The 27,697-nt window shown below is 42.5% G+C and overlaps 2 protein-coding genes across 2 annotated transcripts in view; both read right to left on the bottom strand.

The window, feature by feature from the left end:
* Positions 1-8,700, bottom strand: part of LOC129549005 (L-lactate dehydrogenase C chain) — a 33,997-nt gene extending 25,297 nt beyond the window's left edge. Inside the window, exons 1-3 of the mRNA XM_055416013.2 lie at positions 8,437-8,700; positions 8,181-8,315; positions 1,698-1,815 (exon numbers count right to left, since the gene is read on the bottom strand). Of these exons, the coding sequence (XP_055271988.2) occupies positions 1,698-1,815; positions 8,181-8,306 (244 nt within the window). The 5' untranslated portion in view covers positions 8,307-8,315; positions 8,437-8,700. The remainder of the gene's footprint in view (positions 1-1,697; positions 1,816-8,180; positions 8,316-8,436) is intronic.
* Positions 8,701-11,765: 3,065 nt separating this feature from the next.
* On the bottom strand, positions 11,766-23,655 carry LDHA (lactate dehydrogenase A). The gene is made up of 8 exons (XM_055416008.2): positions 23,498-23,655; positions 21,042-21,191; positions 17,188-17,305; positions 16,073-16,246; positions 15,280-15,453; positions 14,515-14,632; positions 13,102-13,225; positions 11,766-12,517 (listed from the first exon to the last, which is right to left on the bottom strand). Exons 2-8 carry the CDS (start codon positions 21,165-21,167, stop codon positions 12,353-12,355), a joined length of 999 nt encoding a protein of 332 aa, XP_055271983.1. The 5' UTR covers positions 21,168-21,191; positions 23,498-23,655; the 3' UTR covers positions 11,766-12,352.
* Positions 23,656-27,697: the final 4,042 nt, after the last annotated feature.

Raw genomic sequence — 27,697 nt, 5'->3', positions numbered from 1 at the left:
GCTGGAGAAGATTCTTGAGAGTCCCTTGGACTGCAAGGAAATCCAACCAGTCCATTCTAAAGGAGATCAATCCTGGGTGTTCATTGGAAGGACTTATGCTGAAGCTGAAACTGCAATACTTTGGCCACCTCATGCAACGAGTTGACTCATTGGAAAAGAGTCTGATGCTAGGAGGGATTGGGGGTAGGAGGAGACGGGGACGGCAGAGAATGAGATGGCTGGATGGCATCACCGACTCGATCTCGATGGATATGAGTTTGAGTGAACTCCGGGAGTTGGTGATGGACAGGGAGGCCTGGCGTGCTGTGGTTCATGGGGTCTCAAAGAGTCAGACATGACTAAGCGACTGAACTGACTGAACTGAATATGTCTATATACTTCTGTGCTTGTGAGTTGCTGCATATGAAGAATCTGTCATGTTTCTATCCAAACATATTTATGCCAGATATATTAATTACATAATATGACGTAAACCACTAAAATATGAGGGTGAAAGAAATACATAGTAAACACAACATTCAGGATTGAGATGTGAATAGATTTAACACACAGAATGTATCAAGTGAATTGGTAATGTTTTACTTCTTTTGCTATGTGCTGTCTGCATTGATGTTTGTTATACTTAAGCTCTAGCTCTTTTTTACATCTCAAGTATTTTATAGTTAATTTTTTAATGACTGTTACTATGAAAATTAAGTTGAATGCTTTAGAAAGACATGTTAAAATAAAGCTGTTTAAAAATCTTCCTTTTAGTTATAAGAGAAATAAAAATGAAGAAAAACCATAAAAATTCATTAGCATTTTGTGATTAGACTGCTTCATGAGTATCTTTAAACTAATTATAGTACTTTAAAGAAATAGAAATGATTATTACTTGTATACTATTTAAAAAAAAAATACTGCAAAAACTCCAATCAGCTGAGCCATGCTCAAAGGTCTTACCCTCCAATCAGAAAATTAGCAAATGAAGTTCTTGTACATTTACATGTTTCAGGTCAATATACAATTTTATGATGGTTCTAACAGCACTTTAAAAGTAAGTAACCACTTTCAGTTCCAATCATTTTAGACAAGAGGGCTTCTAGTAGCAAGTACATCTGTTGAATCACATTACCAAAAAGCACACACTATATAATACTTTATGATTAAATAATTATTTTTCCTAATTCTCTAAGCATTCTTAGTTGGCCAAAACATAATGCTAATGCTAATGGGGCTAAGCTCTCCATTTCCTCTTCTATAGCTTCAAACTATACCCTGAAACCCGGCTGTCTAAAAAACAGGTTAAAAAATATAGATAAACACATCAAAAAAAACAAGAATATAGATAAATGTATCAATAATATTATAAATAAAAACCATTTGAGACTGAGTATCTTTGGGAAAATATATACAACTGAATGACAAGCTTAAAAAGCATTTATATAATACAACATCAGTTGTGTAAAAAAACAAATGAATAGAAAAAAGAAATAACACAAAACCATTAACAAGAGAGATTTTAAAAATTTAATACTGTTTTTGTATTTATCAAATATTCTCCAATCAGAATGGAATGTTCTTTTTAAAAAATATTAACCTTCTAATTATATGTCCTAATTACAAAGGGGCTATTTTAAATTTTATACTTATTGACAACAGTTTGACAGACTTCACTATTTTTTTTTAAGTTTTGAAAATAATTTTATAAAACTTACCTTTTCCAGAGACAATCTTTGAAGTATTAAAGAAAAGACTGCCATGCTGAAGATCCATTACTTCTCCCTTCAGTTTGTCTGCTACAACATCAATAAGGGCAAGCTCATCAGCCAAATCCTAAAATACATGAAAGGTCTGAATAAAATGTTCCCATTTCAAATTTTAAGAGAAAAAAATTTCACATGGTTATTTTATAATTGGACTTCCCTATAGCTCAGATGGTAAAGAATCTGCAAAGAAGTGCTACATTTTTAGTAGAAAAAGTGGTATAAAAATAATAATTCTTTACAGGAGTTATTTGGTGGCCTAGTGGTTAGGATTTTGGGCTTTCACTGCCATGGCTTGGGTTCAATCTCTCAGTCCCTGGTCAGGGAACTGAGATCCTGGAAGCTGCAAGGCTTGGCCAAAAAGAAAAAAAGTCTTTTAATGTGCCTATACTTTGGCCACCTGATGCAAAGAGCTGACTCATCTGAAAAGACCCTGATGCTGGGAAAGATTGAAGGTGGGAAGAGAAGGGGACGACAGAGGATGAGATGGTTGGATGGCATCACCGACAATGGACATGAGTTTCAGTAAACTCCAGGAGTTGGTGATGGACAGGGAGGTCTGGCGTACTGCAGTTCATGGGGTCGCAAAGAGTCGGACACGACTGAGCAACTGAACCGAAGTGAATGTACCTAAAGACACCAGAAGTTAAGGTAAACAACAGAATGCAGCAAAAAGTATTAATTGTTTTGCTTTCATGTAATTGTTAACTTTTTCAGAATTGTTTTTTTTCCCCACTTCAGATAACAGCTTTAAAACAAACAAAAACTTATGAAATCCTTTGAAAGGATTTTATTATATTTAACCCTTATGCCTAATTTCTGAACTGGTTGAAGCTGTTTTTAGTATGAATCCTTATGGCCAAAAATGAAAGGTAGGCACCTCTGGGAAACCACTTCATGTGGCTTGGCATATTACAATTAACGCTGGCCCTCCAACTTAGGGGTAGGTAAGTAATCATAAAGAGGAGAGTGAAAAGGTTGGCTTGAAGCTCAACATTCAGAAAACAAAGATTACGGCATCTGGTCCCACCACTTCATGGGAAATAGGTGGGGAAACAGTGGAAACAGTGTCAGACTTTATTTTTCTGGGCTCCAAAATCACTGCGGATGCTGATTACAGCCATGAAATTAAAAGACGCTTACTCCTTGGAAGGAAAGTTATGACCAACCTAGACAGCATATTAAAAAGCAGAGACATTACTTTGCCAACCAAGGTCCGTCTAGTCAAGGCTATGGTTTTTCCCGTGGTCATGTATGGATGTGAGAGTTGGACTGTGAAGAAAGCTGATTGCCGAAGAATTGATGCTTTTGAACTGTGGTGCTGGAGAAGACTCTTGAGAGTCCCTTGGACTGCAAGGAGATCCAACCAGTCCATTCTAAAGGAGATCAATCCTGGGTGTTCATTGGAGGGACTGATGCTAAAGCTGAAACTGCAATACTGTGGCCACCTCATGCGACGAGTTGACTCACTGGAAAAGACTCTGATGCTGGGAAGGATTGGGGGCGGGAGGAGAAGGGAACGACAGAGAATGAGGTGGCTGGATGGCATCACCGACTCGATGGACATGAGTTTGAGTGAACTCGGGGAGTAGGTGATAGACAGGGAGGCCTGGCATGCTGTGATTCATGGGGTCGCGGAGAGTCGGACAGGACTGAGCGACTGAACTGAACTGACATAACCATACACCCAGACCCAACCGTTTCATCCTTCCTTCTGGACTCAGCAGTTACGCTTCACAAATGGGCATATGGCCCAGGCATAACAAATGAGCACAGTGTCTGTGAGCTTAGAAAATGGAAGTGAATTCCGGCCCTTTCACCTCCTAGGCATTTGACCATGAGCAAGCTCTTTAACATACATGCTTCAGTATTTTCATCTATAAATGGAGATGATAACAGTACCTGCCTCCTAAAGTTGTTATAAAGATTAAAAAACACCTTTAAAACATTTAAAGAGGTGATAAACTTAACAGTGAAAACTACAAAACTGCTGAAACAAATTAAAGAAGAAACAAATAAACAGACATCCTATGTTCATGGACTGGAAGATGAAGTATTATTAAAACGTCAATACTACTCCAAGCAATCTTCAGATTTAATGCAAACACTACAAAAATCCCAATGGCATTTGTTTCAAGAATTTGAAAATTCCATTCTAAAATTCTTATGGAAGCTCAAGAGACTCTGTATAACCAAAACAATCTTCAAAAGGAATAAAGAAGGTGATCTCAAGCTTCCTGATTTCAATATTTATGACAAAGCTACAGTAATCAAAACAGTGTGGTACTGACATAAAGAGACATATAGACCAATGGAACAGAACTGAGTCCAGGGGGGAAAACTCCCACATATGTGGTCAGATATTTTTTGACAAGAGTGCCAGGATTATTCAATAGGGAAAGGACAGCATTTTCAACAAATGGAATTGGGATAACTGGACATTTACATGCAAAAGAATAAGGCTGGACTGTTTACATTATACCATAGATAAAATTAACCAAGAATGGACCAAAGAGCTAAATGTAAGCCCCAGAACTATAAAACCCTTAGAAGAAACGATAGAGGGAAAACTTCACGACATTGGGTTTGGCAGTGATTTTTGGATACAACACCAAAAGCACAATAACAAAAGTAAAAAGAATAACTGAACTGCAAAGTCAGAAAAACAAATATTACATGTTAATGCATATATATGGAATCTAGAAAAATGGCACATATGGTGCATATAAACTCTTATTTGCAAAGCAGAAATAAGAGACACAGATGTAGAGAACATATGGACACTAAGGGGGAGCAAGAAGAGGGATGAACTGGGAAACTGAGATTGATATACATACACACTATTGATACTATGCATAAAATAGATAACTGATGAGAACCTACTGTATAGCACAGGGAACTCTATACTCAGTGCTCTGTGGTGACCTAAATGGAAGGAAGTCCAAAAAAGAGGGGCGAGGAATGACAGGTAAGAAGGATAGGGATCCCTAAGGGGCAGGAGGAAATAAACTGCAAGTGGCAGACATTTTTCTCTCTCTCTCTTCTAATCCTGTGTTGTCGGGACACTTGGTTACACCCGAACTTAACTTTGAGCGGCTAATGGCTCAGCAAACCAATGCGTTTTTCTTAAGGAAATGTTTTTCTTAAGCTATGTTAATGAAACTATGCATTTGCTTTGGAATCTGCCTTTCTTCAAATGCGTTCTGCCTAAGAAGTTAAGTGGGCCTTAGGAAGAAGTACTGTAAACAAAGCTAGTGGAGGTGATGGAATTCCAGCTGAGCTATTTCAAATCCTAGAAGATGATGCTGTTAAAAGTGCTGCACTCAATATGCCAGCAAATTTGGAAAACTCAGCAGTGGATACAGGACTGGAAAAGGTCAGTTTTCATTCCAATCCCAAAGAAAGGCAATGCCAAAGACTGTTCAAACCACCACACAATTGCACTCATTTCACAAGCTAGCAAAGTAATGCTCAAAATTCTACAAGCTAGGCTTCAACAGTACGTGAACCGAGAACTTCCAGATGTTCAAGCTGGATTTAGAAAAGGCAGAGGAACCAGAGATCAAATTGCCAACATCCACTGGATCATAGAAAAGAGCAAGAGAATTCTAGAAAAACATCTACTTCTGCTTCATTGACTATGCTAAAGCCTTTGTCTGTGTGAATCACAACAAACTGTGGAAAATTCTTAAAGAGATGGGACTATCAGACCACCTTACCTGCCTCCTAAGAAATCTGTATGCAGCTCAAGAAGCAACAGTTAGAATGGGACATGGAACAATATGAACTGATTCAGAGTTGGGAAAGGAGTACGTCAAGCCTGTATGTTGTCACCCTGCTTAACTTACATGCAGAATAAATCATGGGAAATGCCGGGCTAGATGAAGCTAAAGCTGGAATCAAGATTGCCAGGAGAAATATCAATAACCCAGATATGCAGATGACACCATCCTTATGGGAGAAAGTGAAGAGAAACTAAAGAGCCTCTTGATGAAAGTGAAAGAGGAGAGTGAAAAAGTTGGCTTGAAGCTCAACATTCAGAAAACTAAGATCATGGCATCCGGTCCCATCACTTCATGGCAAATAGTTGGGGAAACAATGGAGACAGTGACAAACTATTTTCTTGGGCTCCAAAATCAGTGCAGATGGTGACTGCAGCCATGAAATTAAAAGATACTTGCTCCTTGGAAGAAAAGTTATGACAAACCTAGACAGCATATTAAGAAACAAAGACATTACTTTGCCCACAAAGTAGTCAAAGGTCTGGATGGTTCTTCTCACATCCAGTCATGTATGGATATGAGAGTTGGACCAAAAGAGCTGATCACCAAAGAATTGATGCTTTAGAACTGTGATGTTGGAGAAGACTCTTGAGAGTCCCTTTGACTGCAAGGAGATCAAACCACTCAATCCTAAAGGAAATCAGCCCTGAATATTCATTGGAAGATGAAGCTCCAATACTTTGACCACCTGATGTGAAAAGCCAACTCATCAGAAGAGACCCTGATGCTGTGAAAGATTGAAGGCAGGAGGAGAAGGGGATGACATACGATGAGATGGTTGGATGGCATCACTGATTCAATGGATATGAGCCTGAGCAAGCTCTGGGAGATGGTGAAGGACAGGGAAGCCTGGTGTACTGTAACACGTGGGGTGGCAGTCAGACACAATTGAGCAACTGAACAACAAAAATGTATACATATAGCTGATTCACTCCACTGTACAGCAGAAACACAACATTGTAAAGCAACTATATGCCAATAAATTTTTTAATTTAAAACTTGTGTGTATCAAAGGACACGACCAACAGAACAAAAAGGAAACCCAAGGAATGGGTGAAAATTTTTGAAAGTGAAATGAAAATCACTCAGTCATGTCTGACTCTTTGCAATCCCATGGACTATACAGTCCATGGAATTCTCTGTGCCAGAATACTGGAGTGGGCAGCCTGTGCCTTCTCCAGGGGATCTCCCCAACCCAGGGATCAAACCCAGGGATCAAACCCAGGTCACCAGCATTGCAGGTGGATTCTTTACCAGCTGAGCCACAAGGGAAACCCAGTATTTGAAAATCTTTTACCTAAAAAGCAGTTAATATTTAGAATATAAAAAGTACTCCTACAACTCAACAACAAACTCAATTTAAAAATGGGCAAAAGATTTGAAACAGACACTTCTTCAAAGCTATACAAATAGCCAACAGGCACATGGAAAGATATTGTGGAAATAGTAAGGAAAATTAAAGGACTTCCATTGTTATTTTATCAAATTTGGTGCTTTTGTTTTATAATGAGCAGGTAAAGCAGAGACATTACTTTGCCAACAAAGGTCCATCTAGTCAAGGCTATGGTTTTTCCCGTGGTCATGTATGGATGTGAGAGTTGGACTGTGAAGAAAGTTGGTCGCTGAAGAATTGATGCTTTTGAACTGTGGTGCTGGAGAAAACTCTTGAGAGTCCCTTGGACTGCAAGGAGATCCAACCAGTCCATTCTAAAGGAGATCGATCCTTTAGATCATTGGTGTTCATTGGAAGGACTGATGCTAAAACTGAAACTGCAATACTTTGGCCACCTCATGCAACGAGTTGATTCACTGGAAAAGACTCTGATGCTGGGAAGGGTTGGGGGAGGGAGGAGAAGGGGACGACAGAGAATGAGATAGCTGGAAGGCATCACCGACTCTGTGGACATGAGTTTGGGTGAACTCCGGGAGTTGGTGATGGACAGGGAGGCCTGGCGTGCTGTGAATCATGGGGTCGCGGAGAGTCAGACACGACTGAGCGACTGAACTGAATGCTTATATAATTAAAAAATGTAAGTATAAGCCATTGGGAAATATGATTTTCACACATTACTCTTCAAGAAAAGCAAAGTGATTAATTACTTTAACAGAAAACGTTATATAATATTAACAAAATAATGTAATCAATGTTTCTATGAATAAACTTAAATAGTCTGACTAAACACTTATGTGTGCTGTCACTGAGTTATGTCCAATTCTTTGTCACCCTTTGGACTGCAGCCTGCCAGGATCCTCTGTTCATGGATTTTTTTCAGGCAAGAGTAGCAGAATGGGTTGCTATTTCCTCCTCCAGGGGATCTTTTCGATTCATGGATTGAACCCCGGTCTCCTGCATTACAAGTGGATTCTTTACCAGCTGAGCCATCGGGGAAGCCCATAATATTAGCAAAATTATTTTGCTAAGGTTACATTTTAATCTTAACAAAATACTGTAACCAATGTATCTCCTATGAATAAATTTAAACAGCCTGGCAATGCTTCATACATGGTAAACTCTAAATAAATGTTTCTTAAGTAAAAAATCAGGTGATACTTCTTTGCTGCCAAGGGATTAAAGCTGCAACCCTGCGCTCAACATCTACAAGACCTATCACTGCTCACTTATTTTCAGCCACAGCATAAGCTTATCACTTACCTTCAGCAAGATACATATCGCACACGCCATGCCTACAGCACCAGCTCCAACAATGGTGACCTTACTTTGGGAGTCTTTATCTTCCTCAGTTAGAGTCTCAATAAGCTGCTCCTTGACAGATGACATTTTGAGAACCTGATAGAGATAATGTAATTTCAGAGGAAGCAATCTCCCTGAACTAATCACTCTCATACCTATGGAAGTACCTCTTGAGTTTGCAGAGTGTCAGAAGGGGGAAGCCAAAGGAAAAAAATACCTGCTCGCGAGGTGTGGAGGGGTAGAAAACTGACGAGTGTATCTATCAGTGTTAGGGATTGGGGCACCAAGAGGTTTTTAAAACTTCTCCCTGCCCCAAGCCACCACTTTCGCTCTAGTCCCAGTCACTCACAAACGCTTATCGGGTGGTCTAAGTCAGTACAAACGGCCGGATGCACAACGCACGACCTTTAAGTCGCTTTTTAAGTTACACCACCAAAAACTACACAGCGACGTCAGCAGTGGCCGAAGCCCAGCGACCGTTACTGTCTGAACCGTTAGGCAAGCACGCTCCTACGCACGCACGCCTCTCCTCACACAAGCTCCGCCCCACGGCCGCCTCGGGCGCAGGCGCGTTGGGAGGGGCTTGTCCTCTGGTGTGAGTGGCTTCGTGGGTACGTGCTGTTGTGTTGTCGTAATCTCCGTGTAAGGAATTTTAGTTGGTCTCGAAGAGTGTGCAAGAGCGGGATATTGGTGTGTCGTTTCATTTCCTTCGGCTGGTCTAGGCCTCAGACTGATTTAAAAGCTGAAACTTATAGAGACCAGACCCACCTGGTGGGCAAGGGGGGAAGCTCAAAGCTTTCCTGGGAAAGAACTCTCAGGCGAGCACCTCCTGTTCACCAGTGGGCCAGCTAAAACCAGCATCCTGAGGACGATGCTTCGAAATGCTGAATTGAGAGAACAAGGTGGTAATGGAAAGGGCATGCTTAGTTTTCTAAGGTGATTTTAATTTACGCGAGGAATTTATAACTCACAGGTTGGGACACAACCTCACCTGTCATCTTTTGTCATCACTTGCATCTGAATCCTTTTCAAAATATAAAGGATAATCCATTTTCTGTATAAAAGCCAGTACTTTTTTTTTAAATGTAGTTTAGATCATGCAATAAGTTTGCTTAAAATCCTTCAATGGCTTTCCAATGCACTTAACTAATTTTTACAGCAATCTAAGAAATGGTCAATATGTGGCCTCCTTTCATCCCTCCAACTTCTTCTCAAGACACCACACTTCCTTCCAGCTTTTGGACAGCTTTTTTCCCATTTCAGGACTTTTTGCTGTTGCGTGTGTCTGCAGAGTTCTTCCCCAGCCCTTGTCAAAAGTTGATTCCTCATTTTCAGTTTTGAACAAAAATGGCAGTTCCTCTAACTTCCCTTGACAAATGTATCAACTACCATCCCCTCCCAACATCTCTCCTGTTTCTCTTATGGCACTTTTCACAACCTATTACCAGCCCCAGGCAAGGGCATCTCAGGTGCGGCAGTGGCTATTGAATCTGTGCTACCACTTGGCTTGTTTACTTCCTTCCACATCTTCTGGCCCTTGTACCTCATTTACTAGAGACTGAGTGTGAGATAGTGCTGACTTGGATGACCTCCAGATCCGAGCTCTACACCTGCATGCCAAAAGAAGTGTGATTTCCATAGTGATCAAACTCCTGCTGTAGGTGAAGAAAGAGGCTCTTCATACCTGCCCAAGGCACATAGTCTGAGCATCTCCTTTGCTTCTCCCGCTAACTGGCAATTTGTAAGATGGGGCTAAGGCCTGCTTAGTTCACTTCCCGAGGTTATTAAAATGAGATCATATTCCATTAAAAACAATCAGGGCTCCTTACAGAGTTGGCCTACCCTTGCCTAGGGCAGAAAAATACATGGTGAACATGGAACATATAATGTGCCAGAAAGTAAGGAAGCTTTATGAGATTAAATCTGAAAATTCATGAAATATTTAATGTTAAGCATTTTGTCATGTTGATATTAGCTAATTTATTGTGTCAACACAAAATAAGGGTAAATATGTTTTTTTAAAAGACTGCATCAGTCTACAAAAGGGTATAGGAGTAACTTCATATTTCTTTGGGGGGATAATTAACAGTTCTTAGTGGTAATAGTTGCATAACTATGTAAATCCATAACTATACACTTTAAAAGGGTGAATATTTTGCTGTGTAATGTATCTGAAGGCTATTGAAGTATATAGGAAGGCAAATCCTATTATAACAGCTAATTGTCAGGCCTATGTAGGCTAGTCTTATGCTTCTATGTTTGAGACCCATTAAAAAACAGTTCTTTTAAGTGTCTCTCAAGTAGGAAAGTTTGGGGAAAAATCCTGGAAGTGATGACTAGTTAACCGCTGGAAGCGTGGTTTTTAGACCTGAAGAAGGTCATAGTTACAGAAATATTTTGAGGGAGACCTAAAGAAAAATTTTGAATAGATAACCACTATTTGGTTTAAAATTAAGTACCACGAGATGGTTGGATGGCATCACTGACTCAGTGGACATGAGTTTGCACAAACTCCCAAGAGATAGTGAAGGACAGGGAAGTCTGGTATGCTGCAGACCATGGTGTCACAGAGATGGACACAACTTAGTGACTGATAAACAATTGTTACTGGCCTCCAGAGTGAAGGTTCTTAAAAATCTCCCCATGTAGTGGCACAGAACCACTGCTTATGTTCAGTTGGCAAATAGTTTTTTACATCTAGCCTGGCGTGCTGTGATTCATGGGGTCGCGGAGAGTCGGACACGACTGAGCGACTGAATGGAATGGAACGGATATAGGGTGTTACCTATGTGAATTGTAGAGTACCAGTCATTACTTTGCCAACAAAGGTCTGTCTAGTCAAGGCTATGGTTTTTCCCGTGGTCATGTATGGATGTGAGAGTTGGACTGTGAAGAAAGCTGATCGCCGAAGAATTGATGCTTTTGAACTGTGGTGTTGGAGAAGACTCTTGAGAGTCCCTTGGAATGCAAGGAGATCCAACCAGTCCATTCTAAGGGAGATCGATCGTGGGTGTTCATTGGGACTGATGCTAAAGCTGAAACTGCAATCCTTTGGCCACCTCATGCGACGAGTTGACTCACTGGAAAAGACTCTGATGCTGGGAAAGGTTGGGGGCGGGAGGAGAAGGGGACGACCGAGAATGAGATGGTTGGATGGCATCACCGACTCTGTGGACATGAGTTTGAGTGAACTCCGGGAGTTGGTGATGGACAGGGAGGCCTGGCGTGCTGTGATTCATGGGGTCGCGGAGAGTCGGACATGACTGAGCGACTGAACTGAACTGAGTTATGATTAGCACTATAATCATATTATCTCATAATATTTGAGGGCTTAGCATACTAAAATTATTACAATGGAAATGGTAACAAAACAGTCTAGCCAATCTAATCACACCGTTAATATGTTAATTCTTAATAAAGTCTGGTCATTAGTAAACAGTACCCCTTAAAAAAATCATTGTAGTGTAGCCCAATAACCCAATGGCTCCCATTTATGTAATGAACAAATAACAGTTTTATGACTTTGTATCTTAATTACCAGAGTAGTCACTGTTCAAGATTTATTTAGTTGGTGTAACACTTAGTTGGCTGCATTATTTATGTAATTTTTCCTTTTTACATTACAAGGCAATGTACACTATTCTGATACATACAGTACATAAGATTCTTTAGAACAGTTATGCACATGGCATGCAATACTGGATTTATACATTGGATCCCAGGATGTGATTAACTGGAGGGAAAAAAGTTGGACTAGGCACCTTGACTAAAGGAACCAGAGGTTATATAACATAGTAAATACACATCTGGTTTGAAGGGCAACTGCAACATCTGCAACATGGGCAGTGGTACCTCTTGAAGAAGTTGAATTACTTGACAAACCAATTTAGGACCACACAAAGGAACGGCCATCCAGCATCAGGATACAGCTGCAAGGTTTTATGAACCATTCCTTGCCAGTCAGCAAGGTTTTATGAACTATTCCTATTTCTAACATTAGGAAATTGATTTTTTCCTAGGCTGTCTTAACATTACTGTTTTAATCACGGATCAGATATAAAGGACAATATGAGTTACAACCTCCAACTAAAATCCTGTGTAGCCAAGACAGTGAAGTGATACATTAGAAGACTTTAAAACTGCAGTTCTTTCTGGATCCCCCAAAGTGTATCTGCACTCTTCTTCAAACAGGCCTCTTCCTCATGAGTCAGAGTCACTTTCACAACGTCTGAGATTCCATTCTGTCCCAAGATGCAAGGAACACTAAGGAAGACATCCTCTTTTATTCCATAGAGACCCTGAGGATGAAATGAAAAATATTTTATGTTTTTTCTATGCATTCTGGTATCTCCCAAGACTTTCTATTCTCTATAATCATAAAGCTTACTTAATACAACTTGGCAAGTAAAATTTCTTCCTAGATTTTCAGTTAGGATGTAATGAACAGTGTAAAAGAAAGTCATTAAAATAGCAGCAAAACTTCCATTCTAAAAGAAAATCTACATTATTGCTATTATCCCTCATACTTTCCAATTTTTATTGTCTGACACTTTGGTAACTTTGAGTGTGATTTCTATTTTTCCCCAAAGGAGAAACATTTGTGTCTTTTATAGTCTTCCACTCATCTCAACAAAACTGAATCAAGTTTTTCAGTCAACAGGTAATTATTAAGTAGCTATGTGCTAATAACCACAGTACTAGTAGACATTAATCCTAAAGCTCAACCATGTCTTTTCAAAAAAGAAAGCTGCAGGTGCACTAATTTATTTCAGTCAAATCAATGATTGAGGGCTTAACCTTAATCTAACTGCTTTCTGAAATGAGTTTAAAAAACAAAACAGGAAATAATGGCATTCAAGTACATTTTACTACATAGACCTACCTTAATCATGGTGGAAATCGGATGCACCCGCCTAAGATTCTTCATTATACTTTCTGCCAAATCAGCCACTGACAGTCCAATGGCCCAGGATGTGTAGCCTTTCAGTTTGATCACCTCATAAGCACTGTAGGATAGCAAAGGACAGGAAAAAGTAGGGTAGGAGGAACAAAGAAAAAGCTTTCACTAAACACATGCTTTATAAGAAATCACTGACATAATAATAATGCTATATAAATAATAAAGCTGCATTATATACCTAAGTGTAACCCTTGCACATGTATGCCAGGATATTATGTATGGGGATGTTCACAACAGTACTGTTGGTAATAGCAAGAACCTGGCAACAACCGCAGTACTCTTCAGTAGGAGGATGGATAAATCATACATAGCTGTCAAAACAAACAACTATGGCTCAGGCAACAAAATAGATGATTCTTATAAATGCAATACTAAATTTAAAAAAGCAGATCTGAGAAGATGACATATTGCATGCTTGACTTGGGATTATCTCAAGAGTGTGTATGTGGGGGTGGGGGGTTAGGGGTAGAGGGGTGAGTGGGAAGAGCACAGCATCCACTCATTTCCAAGCACCAGCAGACTAATAATTCCAATTCAACAAACACTACAGTTAGTTGACAGCAACTGTAAACATTTCTTGGGTTGGATGATGGGTTCACAGGTTTTAACAAATACAAATCAGAGGGCCTTGCTTAGACCAATCATGATTAATTCTTCAATTTCAAAGACCTGAGGTCTACACATGGCTACCTTATTTAAAGTAAATAATGCCAGTTAAGTTGCAAGTTTCCCTATTTGAACAGTTTCTAACAGTTAATTATTTTTTGTACCATGATGAATTTATATCTTGCTTAAAACTTTATAATCATCTGAGTAAACAAGCAGCTAGTTGTGTTTCTACTCATGGATTATTATAAGAACTTAGATTAAAAAATTCTTATTCCTAACTAAATCAATGATACATGCTTTTGAAGTAAAGAATGAATCTCAAATCAGGTAGATTTGTTTTATATCTTAGTTTACAAATACAGGAAGAGTTATCATACTATAAATGGAGAATTATGGCAAATAAAAGTAGACTGTAAGATTAATACATGCCTGCAATACCTAATACCTTTACCTGTTTTATAGTAAGAGTTTTAACAAGCTTTAGAACACAAGTTTTCTGACAGTTACCAAATGCAAAGATTATTAAACTTTTAATCTTTTCTCTTTCTGGCCATTTGCAGGGCTTGCGAGATCTCAGTTCCTCAAGCAGGGATGAACTCACAAGCTCGGCAGTGAAAGCTCAAGTCCTAACCACTAGACAATCAGGGAAATTTCCAAAACTTTTAATTTCTTAAATAAAAATAATAAATTTTAACCTTCTGTGTTACAAACTATGAGATCTATTACCTGTCAACCACCTGTTTGTGAACCGCTTTCCACTGTTCCTTATCTGCATCAGTGCCTAATTCAGGGTGTAAATTCTTCAGGGACACACCAGCAACATTCACTCCACTCCATACAGGCACTAAACAAAATAGAACAGAATATATTTACTCCCAAGCACTACCTAGCTGACCAGTAATTCTGACCCATTCCCCAAAAATCGTGTTTTCTTATTTGAGGAAGATTATTCCCTCTTGGTAGGTGGTCAAGACTACCAATACTCTTAGATTTTTGCTGATTAAATTATGTAAAGCTAAGAATTTTTCACTGTATGCTAATCTAGTTTTTCCTAATGGGAAATATTGAGATGGGATATTATGAGATCATAAGAGGAATTTTCTTGCCATAAGGAACTGAGAACTCTGCACAAATTATAACATCTTTCAGCTGTGATAATAATAGATTTTTTTCTCATACACTCCATTTGGATCAGCTGGCCTTTTCAGAGACAAGCAGTCTGCCTATAAACAGCTGTGATGTTAAGAACTATCATCTTACTTAATATGTTCATTGTAATAAATTTCATTCTTCATCCCTTATACCAAAATATGTCACACAAAAATGGCTAAAATCTTAACAATTCTAGCATATAATTATACCAAGAGATAAGATTTCTGGAAACCATCTACCCTAATAAATGGATATCTGATTTAGACTGATTCAGTAACGATATTCCTGTCAATTTTTTTACAGAATCTTTTTGCAAACAATAAAAGAAGTCATACTTACCACTAGAGTCACCGTGCTCCCCAAGGATCCACCCATGGCAGCTTAATGGGTGAACTCCCAGTCTCTCCCCCATGAGAAAACGGAACCGAGCTGAATCCAGATTGCATCCACTTCCAATAACACGGTTTTTGGGAAAGCCGCTTATCTTCCAAGCCACATAGGTCAAAATATCGACTGTGGAGAAAATATTTAGGCAGAGGTTTTATGTGAATTGGGCTTCCCTGGTGGCTCAGAAGGTAAAGAATCTGCCCGCAATGCAGGAGACCCGGGTTCGATCCCTGGGTTGGGAAGATCCCCTGGAAAATGGAATGGCTACCCACTCCAGTATTTTTGCCTGCAGAATTCCATGGACAAAGGAACCTGGCAGGCCCCAGTCTATGGGGTCGCAAAGAGCTGGACATGACTGAAAGACTAACATTTTCACTATGTGAATCATGAGCTGATAGATCTTTGTATTTATCGTGACCAATCAATATTTCTGTTAATATTTTTAAGCCTCTATATTGTATATAACAAATACATTAAGTATTCAAGAAGTGTAGTTTAATAAGTTTGTATCAATAACACATTATTCATAATTATTCCTTATCCAAGATCTTCCTAGGCAAGTTACAAATTTTAAAGTGCCAACTATGTTAAAGTCATTGTTTCCCCTTGATGTTTTAACTATTTTACAAAAACACAAATTCACTCTCAGGAGGAAAATGAAAAATATGAGAAATATATTTAGATTATGATACATATTATCAGTTTTACTCTAGCTCATCGATTTTTATGCCATTAAAAGTCTCACCTGGATTGGAAACAACAAGCAACTTGCAATTTGGGCTGTATTTTACAATATTAGGAATGATGAATTTAAAGATGTTCACGTTACGCTGGACCAAATTCAGACGGCTCTCTCCCTCTTGCTGACGTGCCCCAGCTGTGATAATAACCAGCTTGGAGTTTGCTGTCACATTATAGTCTAGAGAAAAGAGAAACAATAACTAGATTAAGGCTTTTAAGAAAACTCCAGCAAAAATTTGTTCCATTAACTTTTTAAATGGACAGTTTTACCAGTGTTTTGTTTATGTGGCATATATATGCCCAGACTCCTCCTTTTCTTTTGGAGTTTTATCACTGTGGCCACTTACATGGAGGAAGACTACATCAACACCCTCCTTGTATTCTGTAATTATGTTGTGGCTTTATATAACTATGACTGGGGGGAGCTGAAAGGAATCAAATTTATTTCACATTCATACCAAATGAGACACACACCCCAATTTTTTGCCGCCTGAGCTTAATGTTCACACTTTTTCACACTCCTATTTCTACTTAATTGTAGTCACATCAGCTCAGGGATGGCTTTTTTTTCTCACAGAGGCAACTTCACACTTATCAAGCATGTCTTGCTTCTATATATCCTATGGCACAGGATGGTGAATCCTGGGTTGAAGACAATGAAAAGAGTAATCTAAATGGTCAATGGTTTTCAAGTGATAAAACAGACTATTTCGGCCCATGTCTGTTTCCTGGCTGGTGCTTGTAAAGTGTGACACGGTCAAGCCAAGAATATCTGCTGAACAGGCTCATTTACCCTAGTCTCAACCTTGTGTTAGTGTATGAAAGGATGTAATAGAAGTAAGTGTTTTAAAATATTTGAATCAATGTGGTAAACTATGAACCTAAAAAGCTTTGCTAGCTGTAATTCAGATGTTTTCCACATCATGGACAAACTGGATTTTCATTTAAAAACACTTTTGGAAATTCAAACATTGATATCTATAGGTATCAACGCAAAATTGTTCAAAAGGCTCTCTTATCCTGTATAAAGAAGAACTCTTTGAAGAACTGATAGGATTTTCAAGCCTGACAAAGAATTAAGCCTAACACAGAATGTAATATAAATAGGCCAAAATCAACCTTTGCCAGAGACAATTTTTGGTGTTCTGAGAAAAAGGCTGCCATGTTGGAGATCCATCATCTCTCCCTTCAGTTTATCTTCCATGACATCAACAAGGGCAATTTCATCTGCCAAGTCCTGAAAGACATAAAATTTTAGTTCAGTGGAAAATAGCCATTTCCAAATTTTTAGACAAGCATGCAAAATTTCCATATTTCTGATATAGGAGAATTCTGCTATTTTATTATTAGTACGTACCTCAAAGTAGAGGTAAGATCCAATTAAAAGCTGACTCATGGATGACATATACATAGGAAAAAGAACTGCCCCCTCTCTCATTGGAGCACCCTCTGCAGGAGCTCCACCACCACTGCACAGAAGCAGAACACTGAATTTGCAGTGAGGACCACCCAGTTATGTAAAACTGCTCTATTTAGTCTCTCAGATTCAGTTTTACACATTGATTTTAGGTTGTTAGTCATTAAATAGATGATACCGACTAGTTTAAAGGCCTAAAAAGTGGTATTCTAGATCATTCCCTGGTTACATGCTTTCCATATGTTAACCAACATAAAGTTTGACTTATAGACAGATCTGTGCAATACAAAATGTTGGTGAAAAATATCCTTTCAAGTGAACCTATAGAAGTTCATAGGTGCATCTCAGACAAGGAGCACCAATAATAGCTTTAATACAAATGGAATGTGGACTATCGTAACCAAAGAGATTATAAGAGCTGAGGTGGTCTTCCAGTTACTCTGAGCCACACCTGAGTTAGTGGGCATCACAGAAAACAACCACAGGTGGTTCACTGGTTTGGGAAAAATAAATGGTATCCATGTCTGATTCAGTGGGGAAGGAATAAAGACTTTGAATAACATGTGGTCTCTTTTTAAGAACACACAGAGCAACCTGCGTGGTTACAAGACCTTTGCAGAGCTCATTTCCGCCTTCAGTCCCTTCTCATTTCAGTCCTTCTTGTTTGGAATCCAGAATTCATCACTTCACTCTCTTACTAGTAACTCCAAATCTGAACTTAAAAATATTTTAATATTGTGAGCTCTCTCAATTTCTTTTTAATACAAACCAGGCTTCAATGCTATAAAAAGTGTTTATTCATTCACAAATTTTTTTCTAATTAAATGTTAGTTCCATAATTGATACCAAAACTGCTATTCGAGGAGCAGGGCAGAGGGGATTACCATGGGCAAAAGACTTCCCACATTCAGTTTAATTTTACCATGTATATGTGTCAATATCAATTCAAAAATTACTTTTAAATAATTTTAGCTTGCTTAAAGGCATAGGATCTATACTTTTTCATTTGTAGGCAACTAACAAGGTGGACATGGAACAACAGACTGGTTCCAAATAGGAAAAGGCTATATATTGTCACTCTGCTTATTTAACTTTTTTTTTTTTTGGTTTTTAGACTTTTTTATTATTTGATACACAAAGAAGATTAAGCATAACTAAAATGCAAGTTATAAAGTATACTACAAACACATGTGAATCTTGAGACTGTTTAACTTATCATTACATTTATAAAATTCATATACTGCAGTTTATCATTTACCTGTTGATGGACATTTGCACTATTTCCAGTTTTAAGCTCTTACAAATTAAACAGCTATGAACATTTGTGTAAATCTTTGTGGAGCCATACGTTTTTATTTCATATAGATAAATACCTGAAGGTGGAATTGATGATTAACTGCATGAGAAAATGCCAAACTCTGTTCCAAAGTGATGGTGCCATTTTACGTCACATTACATTTACCATGTGTGAAGATTTCAACTACCTCACATGGTAACACACCTTTTAAGGGGTAGACAGTTGTATATTGTTGTGGTTTTAATTTGCATTTTCCCAATGACTAGTGATATTAACCATCTTGCTGCTGCTGCTAAGTCACTTCAGTCGTGTCCGACTCTGTGTGACCCCATAGACGGAAGTCCACCAGGCTCCCCCGTCCCTGGGATTCTCCAGGCAAGAACACTGGAGTGGGTTGCCATTTCCTTCTCCAATGTGTGAAAGTGAAAAGTGAAAGTGAAGTCGCTCAGTCATGTCCGACCCTCAGCGACCCCACGGACTGCAGCCTACCAGGCTCCTCCATCCATGGGATTTTCTAGGCAATAGTACTGGAGTGGCTTGCCATTGCCTTCTCTGTGCTTATTTAACTTCTATGCAGAGTACATCACGAGGAACACTGGGCTGGAAGAAGCACAAGCTGGAATCAAGATTGCCGGGAGAAATATCAATAACCTCAGATATGCAGATGATACCACCCTATGGCAGAAAGAGAAGAGGAACTAAAAATCCTCTTGATGAAAGTGAAAGAGGAGAACGAAAAAGTTGGCTTAAAGCTCAACATTCAGAAAACTAAGATCACGGCATCTGGTCCCATCACTTCATGGGAAATAGATGGGGAAACAGTGGAAACAGTGTCAGACTATTTTTTGGGGCTCCAAAATCACTGCAGATGGTGATTGCAGCCATGAAATTAAAAGACGCTTACTCCTTGGAAGGAAGTTATGACCAACTTAGACAGCATATTAAAAAGCAGAGACATTACTTTGCCAACAAAGGTACATCTAGTCAAGGCTACGGAGAAGGCAATGGCAAGCCACTCCAGTACTATTGCCTAGAAAATCCCATGGATGGAGGAGCCTGGTAGGCTGCAGTCCGTGGGGTCGCTAAGGGTCGGACACGACTGAGCAACTTCACTTTCACTTTTCACTTTCACACATTGGAGAAGGAAATGGCAACCCACTCCAGTGTTCTTGCCTGGAGAATCCCAGGGACGGGGGAGCCTGGTGGGCTTCCATCTATGGGGTCACACAGAGTTGGACACGACTGAAGTGACTTAGCAGCAGCAGCAGCAGTCAAGGCTATAGTTTTCCAGTGGTCATGTATGGACGTGAGAGTTGGACTGTGAAGAAAGCTGATCACCGAAGAATTGATGCTTTTGAACTCTAGTATTGGAGAAGACTCTTGAGAGTTCCTTGGACTGCAAGGAGATCCAGCCAGTCCACTCTAAAGGAGATCAGTCCTGGGTGTTCATTGGAAGGACTGATGCTAAAGCTGAAACTCCAATACTTTGGCCAACTCATGCGACGAGTTGACTCACTGGAAAAGACTCTGATGCTGGGAGGGATTGGGGGCAGGAGAAGAAGGGGACGACAGAAAATGAGATGGCTGGATGGCATCACCAACTCGATGGACATGAGTTTGGGTGAACTCCGGGAGTTGGTGATGGACAGGGAGGCCTGGCGTGCTGTGATTCATGGGGTCGCAAAGAGTCGGACACGGCTGTGACTGAACTGAATGAGGTTAATGGAGAAGGAAATGGCAACCCACTCCAGTACTCTTGCCTGGAAAATCCCATGGGCAGAGGTGCCTGGTAGGCTGCAGTCCATGGGGTCGCTAAGGGTCGGACACGACTGAGCGACTTCATTTTCACTTTTCACTTTTATGCATCGGAGAAGGAAATGGCAACCCACTCCAGTGTTCTTGCCTGGAGAATCCCAGGGACAGGGGAGGCTGGTGGGCTGCCGTCTATGGGGTCGCACAGAGTCGGATATGACTGAAGCGAGTTAGTGGCAGCAGCAGCAGCAATGAGGTTAATAAAGCACAACGAATTTAAGCAACTGGGTCTCCAACCCAGAAAACTTTAATTTTTGTAGTTTAGATAACCCTTTTGGTATAGCATCAGGTTTTAAAAGTTTGTTTCACATAAAGCTCTTTCAATGAGTGCATGAGCTTATATATTTGTATATACAATGTGATAATGCATTTCTTGGAGAGCAAATGGTAGATGGACGGAGTCAAGGTATCCTTAAGGGACTTGCAAAATGAAAGGCTCTCACTTACCTTCATTAAGATACTGATGGCACAGGCCATGCCAACAGCACCAACCCCAACAACTGTAATCTTATTCTGGGGGACATGTTCTTCCTTAAGAAGATTCTGAATCAGTTGATCCTTGAGAGTTGCCATCTTGGACTTAGAGCCTAAAGGAATCTATAAGGGAAAAAGCATGCACTGTCACTTGCATCCTTCGGAAAACTGTTCTGAAAAAGCTTATTTTGCTTCCTTTTGGGATACCTGCCCCTAAAAATCACAAGAAATGACTAAAAGCAGGGAGGAGGGAAGAAACCTACCGAAAGACAAAGAACTGAAAGGCCTAATACCGGACTTTGGTCTGACTAGGGTCTTAGTGTAAAGTTCCTCACCTTGGCATGGAAAAATAATATTGAAGTTTGGGTATAAGTATAGCCTCCTGAAGGCTCACTCATCTTGACTTATTAACTCCAAGTGGAGCTAGCCTTTCTTCAAACAAGAACACTATAAGCAGCCGGCCCAACACTTCTGTAGTCACCAGGACTCCTGCCAAGCCCTTAAGGACCACAGGTACAGCTCTGTTCCAATCCCCAGGACTCTTGCCAAGCCCCGCAAGGACCACAGGTACGTGAAAGGACCACAGGTACGAGCGTAAAGCGGCTCTAACCGCCTCACAGCACTAGCCAGAACCCGTGGGAGCTCTGCTCATGCGCAGCTCTAGTTTTCGCCCCCCTGTCCCCAACCCCCGCCCCTGAAGCAGCAGTGGCCATCCAGTGGCCAGTGTGCAGGGGCCCGCGGAGTTTACGCCCCGCCCAGACCCGGAAGATTAGCGGCTGCCCCTCCCCCGCCCATGCACCACGCCGCTCATCTTGTGCGCAAGCGCACTTCACAACGCTGGGCGGAGGCAAGAGTCGTGTGCCTAGGCGCCGCTGACTACTGAGAGGTGAGCGCCAGCCCCGACAGTCCCGCGCTGGCTTGCGGAGCCCCGCCCGTAAGCGGACCTGACGAAGAGGAAGTCTACTGCTCTGTGGGTCTGAATGAGCTCGGAATCAAGACTTTTTCAGACTGAACTCGTGCTCTGAAGCACACGTGTTCGTGAAGACCGGCTGGCTGCCTCCCCGGCCTGGCGCGCTGCCAGAACCAGAGTTTAAATCTTGATACCAGGCACCAGGGACTGTTAGCCAACTCACAGGGAGGCACCTCGCGTGGCTTCTGCTGTGATCTTTGTTGCAAAGCCGTGAGGCCTGGTATGAGGAAATTTTACTACGGGGAATGTAGCAGTAGCTGCAGAGACCTGAAGCCTGGACCCTTAAAGTTCATCAATAAAGCTCCTCTTGGTGGAAGCCTCGATTTCCAGAGCCGGGGAGGTGGGGGGTGGAGGGTGGGTGGGGGGTAGGGTGGGGTAGGGGTGGTTCTGCGTTCACTGGAGAGATTTTCACAGATTGCATCCCGAAAGCACTACGTCTAATCTTGACACTGCTCCAAAGGGCAAAAATATCTGAGAGGACTTACAGGCATGCAGCCCAGAGTCACCAAGCTGGAATCGAGTCTCTCCTGACAAATCACTGCTATTTCTAGACAGCCCTGAAAGGTTTCTGCAGCCTGGCAGGGGGAAGGGAGTGCCTTCTGCAGACATCTGGTTTCACCAAAACCGAAGCTCTGGGCTCCAGCGCTCCCTTCAGTGTGGGGATACGGATGGGAGTGGAGCCCTGGAGGAGGGTCTGTCTACCTTCCCCCAACTCTGCCAGGCACTCACTGTGACCTTAGAGATACCTTAATCGGCCTTAGGTTCCCCGTTTGTTAAAAGGAGATGAAGGTACCAGATGATCCTCCTCTGATTCTGAGAGGCGGGAGAGCTGGTACCCTTTCTCCTTCGTATTTGCAAGCCCCACGTCTAGTTCAGAGACCGATACAGCGGCAGCTGCTTAACAAAAGTAACTTGCGCCAAGAGCTCCCTCTCATCGGCAGGCAGCGGCGGCCCCAAGGAGCCCAACTCCAGAGAGTGCTAGGATTAAAATACGATCCAAGCGCACCCAGCGGCTTTCCAGCTTCCGGGAACCCGCCCCAGACTGCTGAGGCTTTTTCGGTTCCGTGGACTCCAGCAACCTGACTTCGAGCTCCGTGCGGCTTCCTCATTTCAAGCCCGGAGGTATCCTCCACCCCCCTCCCCAACCAGTCGTCTCCTATTCCGTCTGCATCTACCCAGACCTTCGACCCCAGGTTAGTTGCGACCACCTCCTTGGTTCCCCAGCCCGGCCAGAGGCCACTGTGCCCACTTAGAGCAGCAGCAGCGTTCGGCCGGCCCCCGGGACCATTTGGTAGTGTGGGGCCACCGCCCAGGTCTCAGGATTATGCCCTTTGGAAGCAGCGCCTACACCTCCCAAGAGCGGGGACCACCCCCCCAGCCATGGGCAGTGCCTGGGCCAGTGAAGCCTAAAGCGATCGCCCTTGCCCTCGGGCGCAGAGCGCGCCGGGCCGGACCGTACCGGGAGTGACCGTCGAGCGGGCGGGAGTCGGAGGCGCGCGGCGTGGGATCCGGACTTGGCGGCTGCGGCTCCGGTACTCGGAGTGGGGCGCGGGAGGGGCCTTAAATGGAACCGCGAGGCTGACGTCAAGGGGGAGCCGGGCGGACGTGCGAGAACCCACGTGTGCGCTGGGCTGGGGGCGGGCTCCCAGCCGGGCGGGGCGATGAAGATGCCCCGGCGGCGCGCGCAGGCGGAGGACCCGAAGGCGGGCCGACCCACGTGCGCCGAGACTTCAGGAGGACTGCGCAGAGGCATGCTACCTCTGGCACAAAACACAGAGCCGTAAGCCGGGATCAAGCCGACCCTCCATTTCCTCTTCCATAAAAATGTGGAAGTTACTTTCAAGGAAGGCTCAACCTGAATTTTTGCCGCTGTTGCCCACTGCCCAACTTCTAGCACGTAACCGACATTCGACAGAATATTTGTTGAAAAAAAGAAAATTCTTAGCACAGCGTCAGTCTATATTAACCCAAGTCGTGTGATTTCCAAAACGTGACCCAGCTTGTCCCCCTACGGCTAAAACTTGCAAGTCTCATAACTCAAAGTAAAACCTCAGCCTCTTGATTGCACCCCTTGCTGCCCTACCGGTCAAGCACCTGTGTCCCAGCCACGCCCCAGAACAGCCTAGGTTTTATGTTTTTAACATACGATATTTTTACCTCCAGGCCTTGGCTCATCCTGGTTCCTGGCCGGCCTTCCTCTGCTGTCTCTTTCAACTGTACCCATCTTCTCATTCTCCCGCCTCCACCCAACCCCACACACCCACAGAGTTGGTATCCCCCTCCTGCCTGCTTGCACCACACCAGTCTGTACATCCTGCCAACCGCTTTGCAGAAGTGTGTGTGTGACTCAGCTGTCCTACCTGTCCATAAAGGTTTTAAGGGTATAGGTGAATCCACTTCCTCCATGCACCTGGGACGCTGATTAATAGCCGCCAGCTGTGAAAAATATCCCTACTGGTGAGTTCCTTGGTTTTGAAGGGAAAACTCTAACCTCAGCTCCAGAAAACTGGGCAGCTTTCTAGCACATCCTAAGAGTTTTCCCGGGCTTTCTAGGTGGCTTAGTGGTAAAGAATCCACCTGTCAGTGCAGAAGACGCAAGTTTGATCCCTGGGTCAGGAAGATTCCCTGGAGAAGGGAATGACAACCCACTCCAGTAGTCTTGGCTGGGAAATCCCATGGGCAGAGGAGCCTGGCCAGCTACAATCCATGGGGTTGTAAGAGTCAGAGGTGACTTAGCAACTAAACAACAAAAGGCAGTTTTCCCATCACGCCGGGAGGCTCAGAAATCTAGGCTGTCTCCCCAGACACACAGCTGGAGGGACTGAGGGCTGGCCACAGGTTCTCCAGGGTTCCTCAGGGGAGGGCGAATTGCAGCAGTGTATGTGGTTCCTCAACCTTTGCAACAACGGCCTCATTCAGCCAGGGCTGGGCCCCTGCCTTCCTATCAGTGCAACCACAGCTGGCAGTAGGAGGAGGGAAGAGCCCCGAGAGCAGAGGTTAGGCTGGGGAGACAGGTCGGAACCTTCAACAGCTGGGCTTTGGAACCACCTCTGGAGATAATCTAGGCAGAGAATTTGCAGTCCTCTAAATTAAGGCACCTAACAACAGCTCATAAGCACAGCTTCCCTCTGTTTATGTAGAACTGGAGCTTCTATTTCACTACAAATATGAATCAAACAAGTACTGTTTACACACCTCCTGTGTGTCAGGCAGCAAGCTAGACAGTCCCCATTCTCATCTTCACTTTAATTTTTTGGCGTAGGCATAAATATTCCCATTTTTCAGATGAGAAAACTGAGGCACAAAGAGATTACTGAGGCACAAAGAGAATTTTGCCAAAGTGCTACAGCTAATAATTGATTTCAGCTGGTACTTTGATCCAGGCTGAGGACTCCAAACTAGGAGTTTTTTCTCTATAGGATGTTGTCCCCCTCGTACCCCTCAGTTCAGTTCAGTCGCTCAGTTGTGTCCAACTCTTTGCGACCCCATGAATCACAGCACGCCAGGCCTCCCTGTCCAACACCAACTCCCGAAGTTTACCCAAACTCATGTCCATCAAGTCGGTGATGCCATCCAGCCATCGCATCCTCTGTCTTCCCCTTCTCCTCCTGCCCCCAGTCCATCCCAGCATCAGGGTCTTTTCCAATGAGTCAACTCTTCGCATGAGGTGGCCAAAGTATTGGAGTTCCTACCCCTCACCCCCCACCAATTCCACAAAGGCCAAGAAATTACATAGGGGGCCCAAGCCAGTCCCAGGTTCAGAAAGTTCAGTTTCCATTGAGAGGCAGTGGGCATCAGTGGGTGTCTCTGCCCATCTGCTTGAGCCGAGACATGGGTCTCTGATCCTCATGGGACTTACACCGCTGGCACTCCTGCTTCTCAGGCCTTTGGCTGGGACTGGAATGCATACCACCTGCTTTCCTGGATCTCCAGCTTGCAGACAGCAGATCGTGGGACTTCTCAGCCTCCAGAATCGCATGAGCCAATTCTTTATAATACATCTCATTTTATATATAAATATTCGCTTTCTCTGGAACCCTGACTAATACAGAATCCTGACTAATGCAATCCAAACACAAGAATTTATGTACTAAAGTCAAAGCTGAGGGTGGGGCAGGAAACTGTTTCAGAAGGCAGAACAGACTTTTCACCCTGACGAAGTGGTTTTTTTGGGGGGGGCGGAGGCAGATTTTTTAAAAGGGAAAATCTCACAAAGAGGTGATTTGATCAGGGGACAGTCTGGCTGTTCAGCAGAGAATGCTTGCTGTTCTGTATCCAACCTAAGATTTTCCTAAAGTGACCTTGGCCAGAGAATGGTGTCTACCCAAAACACACGTTATTCCTTCATCCAGTAAGTATATATTATCTTCCTCCTCAAAAGCATTCAGTGGCCCCTCAGTCAATGGCCTCCAGAATAAAATCCAAATTCTTTGAAAAGGCTCAGTAGACTTTCTATGGTCCAAAGCCCACATCCCCTCTCTGGCCTTATCTCCTATTTTCATGCATGCCATTCCCAAGGGTATTTAACATGTTCCCCAAATATGCCACTCACTTCCACCTAGGCAGTTCCTTCAACCTGCGTGATCCCCCTTGCCACCATCCCTGCCCACCCAAATCCCATACCTCCATAGGTCAAGTGCTGTTCCTTTGGCTTTATATTAAATTAGTTCTTATTGCTGTGCATCTCTTTCTCGGATTAGATTGTAAACTCCTAATGGGCAGAAACTTTCTCATTCATCTATCTCCATATCACCAACATTTAGTTTAATAAATATATTTCAAATTACATGCCTGCTATGTAGAGTATCATTATAGGGGTTAGGGATACAAAAATGAATAAGACAAATCTATAAGGCTTCTCCACAAATTTAATGGAGAAAACCAACAGTATCCGACTCAGTAGTTAAAGTGCAAGATAAAATGCACTTTTTGACACAAAAGAGGTAGAAAGTAATGCTCCGGCATTCAGATGAGAGACAGGTCCTTTGGCCAGGGATACCTGTGAGGGCTTCCTGGAAGAGGGAGGATCTGAACTCAGCCTCAGAAAAAGAGAAAGAAAGAGAGACTCGAACCGATGAAGATCAGGTGTTGAGAAAGCGGAAAACAAATGCCTGGAGTCAGGAAATTCAAGGTATATCTGGTGAATCTTTAGCTTTAAATTTCAGGCTAAGAGATTTGGCAGTTTGCTTTTTTTGGTTTTTGGTGGTCACTGGAAGTCAGCGAAGTTTTGGGGGAATGGGAGAGATGGGGTGAAAGCAAGATGGTTGAGAGGTGATGGCTGAGGGTTGAGTAAGGACAGTGTTGTATATACACAACAGAAAGTATAGCACATACACAGCTCCAACTCGGGACGAAACATTCACTTCTCTGACACACTACGCATGCCCCCACAGCCCCTCTGAAGACTCACTGACAGCCGAACTTTTTTTTTCACTTTTTCCATGGCTACAAAGCTGATGACTTTCCAGAGTTGCAGGGTCCAAGATGCAGATTGCCTTACTGGTCTCCATCTCTGACAGGCCAGGGCCTGCTGTGTGTGTGCCACGTGGAAGCTCCTCTCTCTGGGAAGAGAGCAGGTGCCTCCCTGCTCATGAAGTGGGAGACCACTTCAAGTCATCCTCCCAACCCTGTCTACTTCTCTCATGATGGGAGTGGGAGC

The sequence above is a fragment of the Moschus berezovskii genome, chromosome 25, assembly GCF_049115385.1.
Source record: "Moschus berezovskii isolate FMDL1 chromosome 25, NW_MosBer_1.0, whole genome shotgun sequence".
In the NCBI taxonomy this organism is placed as follows: domain Eukaryota; kingdom Metazoa; phylum Chordata; class Mammalia; order Artiodactyla; family Moschidae; genus Moschus; species Moschus berezovskii.
This window is presented reverse-complemented; position numbering and strand designations above follow the sequence as displayed.

What these genes read in the sequence shown, in the direction of transcription:
- LDHA (XM_055416008.2), bottom strand. Translation starts at nt 21,167, where the DNA reads ATGGCAACTCTCAAGGATCAACTGATTCAGAATCTTCTTAAGGAAGAA. An exon ending in GCTTGTTGTTTCCAATCCAG is followed by an intron (nt 15,454 to 16,072) that starts GTGAGACTTTTA and finishes TTTTCTCCACAG; the next exon opens with TCGATATTTTGACCTATGTG. An exon ending in CACAAACAGGTGGTTGACAG is followed by an intron (nt 13,226 to 14,514) that starts GTAATAGATCTC and finishes GCTATCCTACAG; the next exon opens with TGCTTATGAGGTGATCAAAC.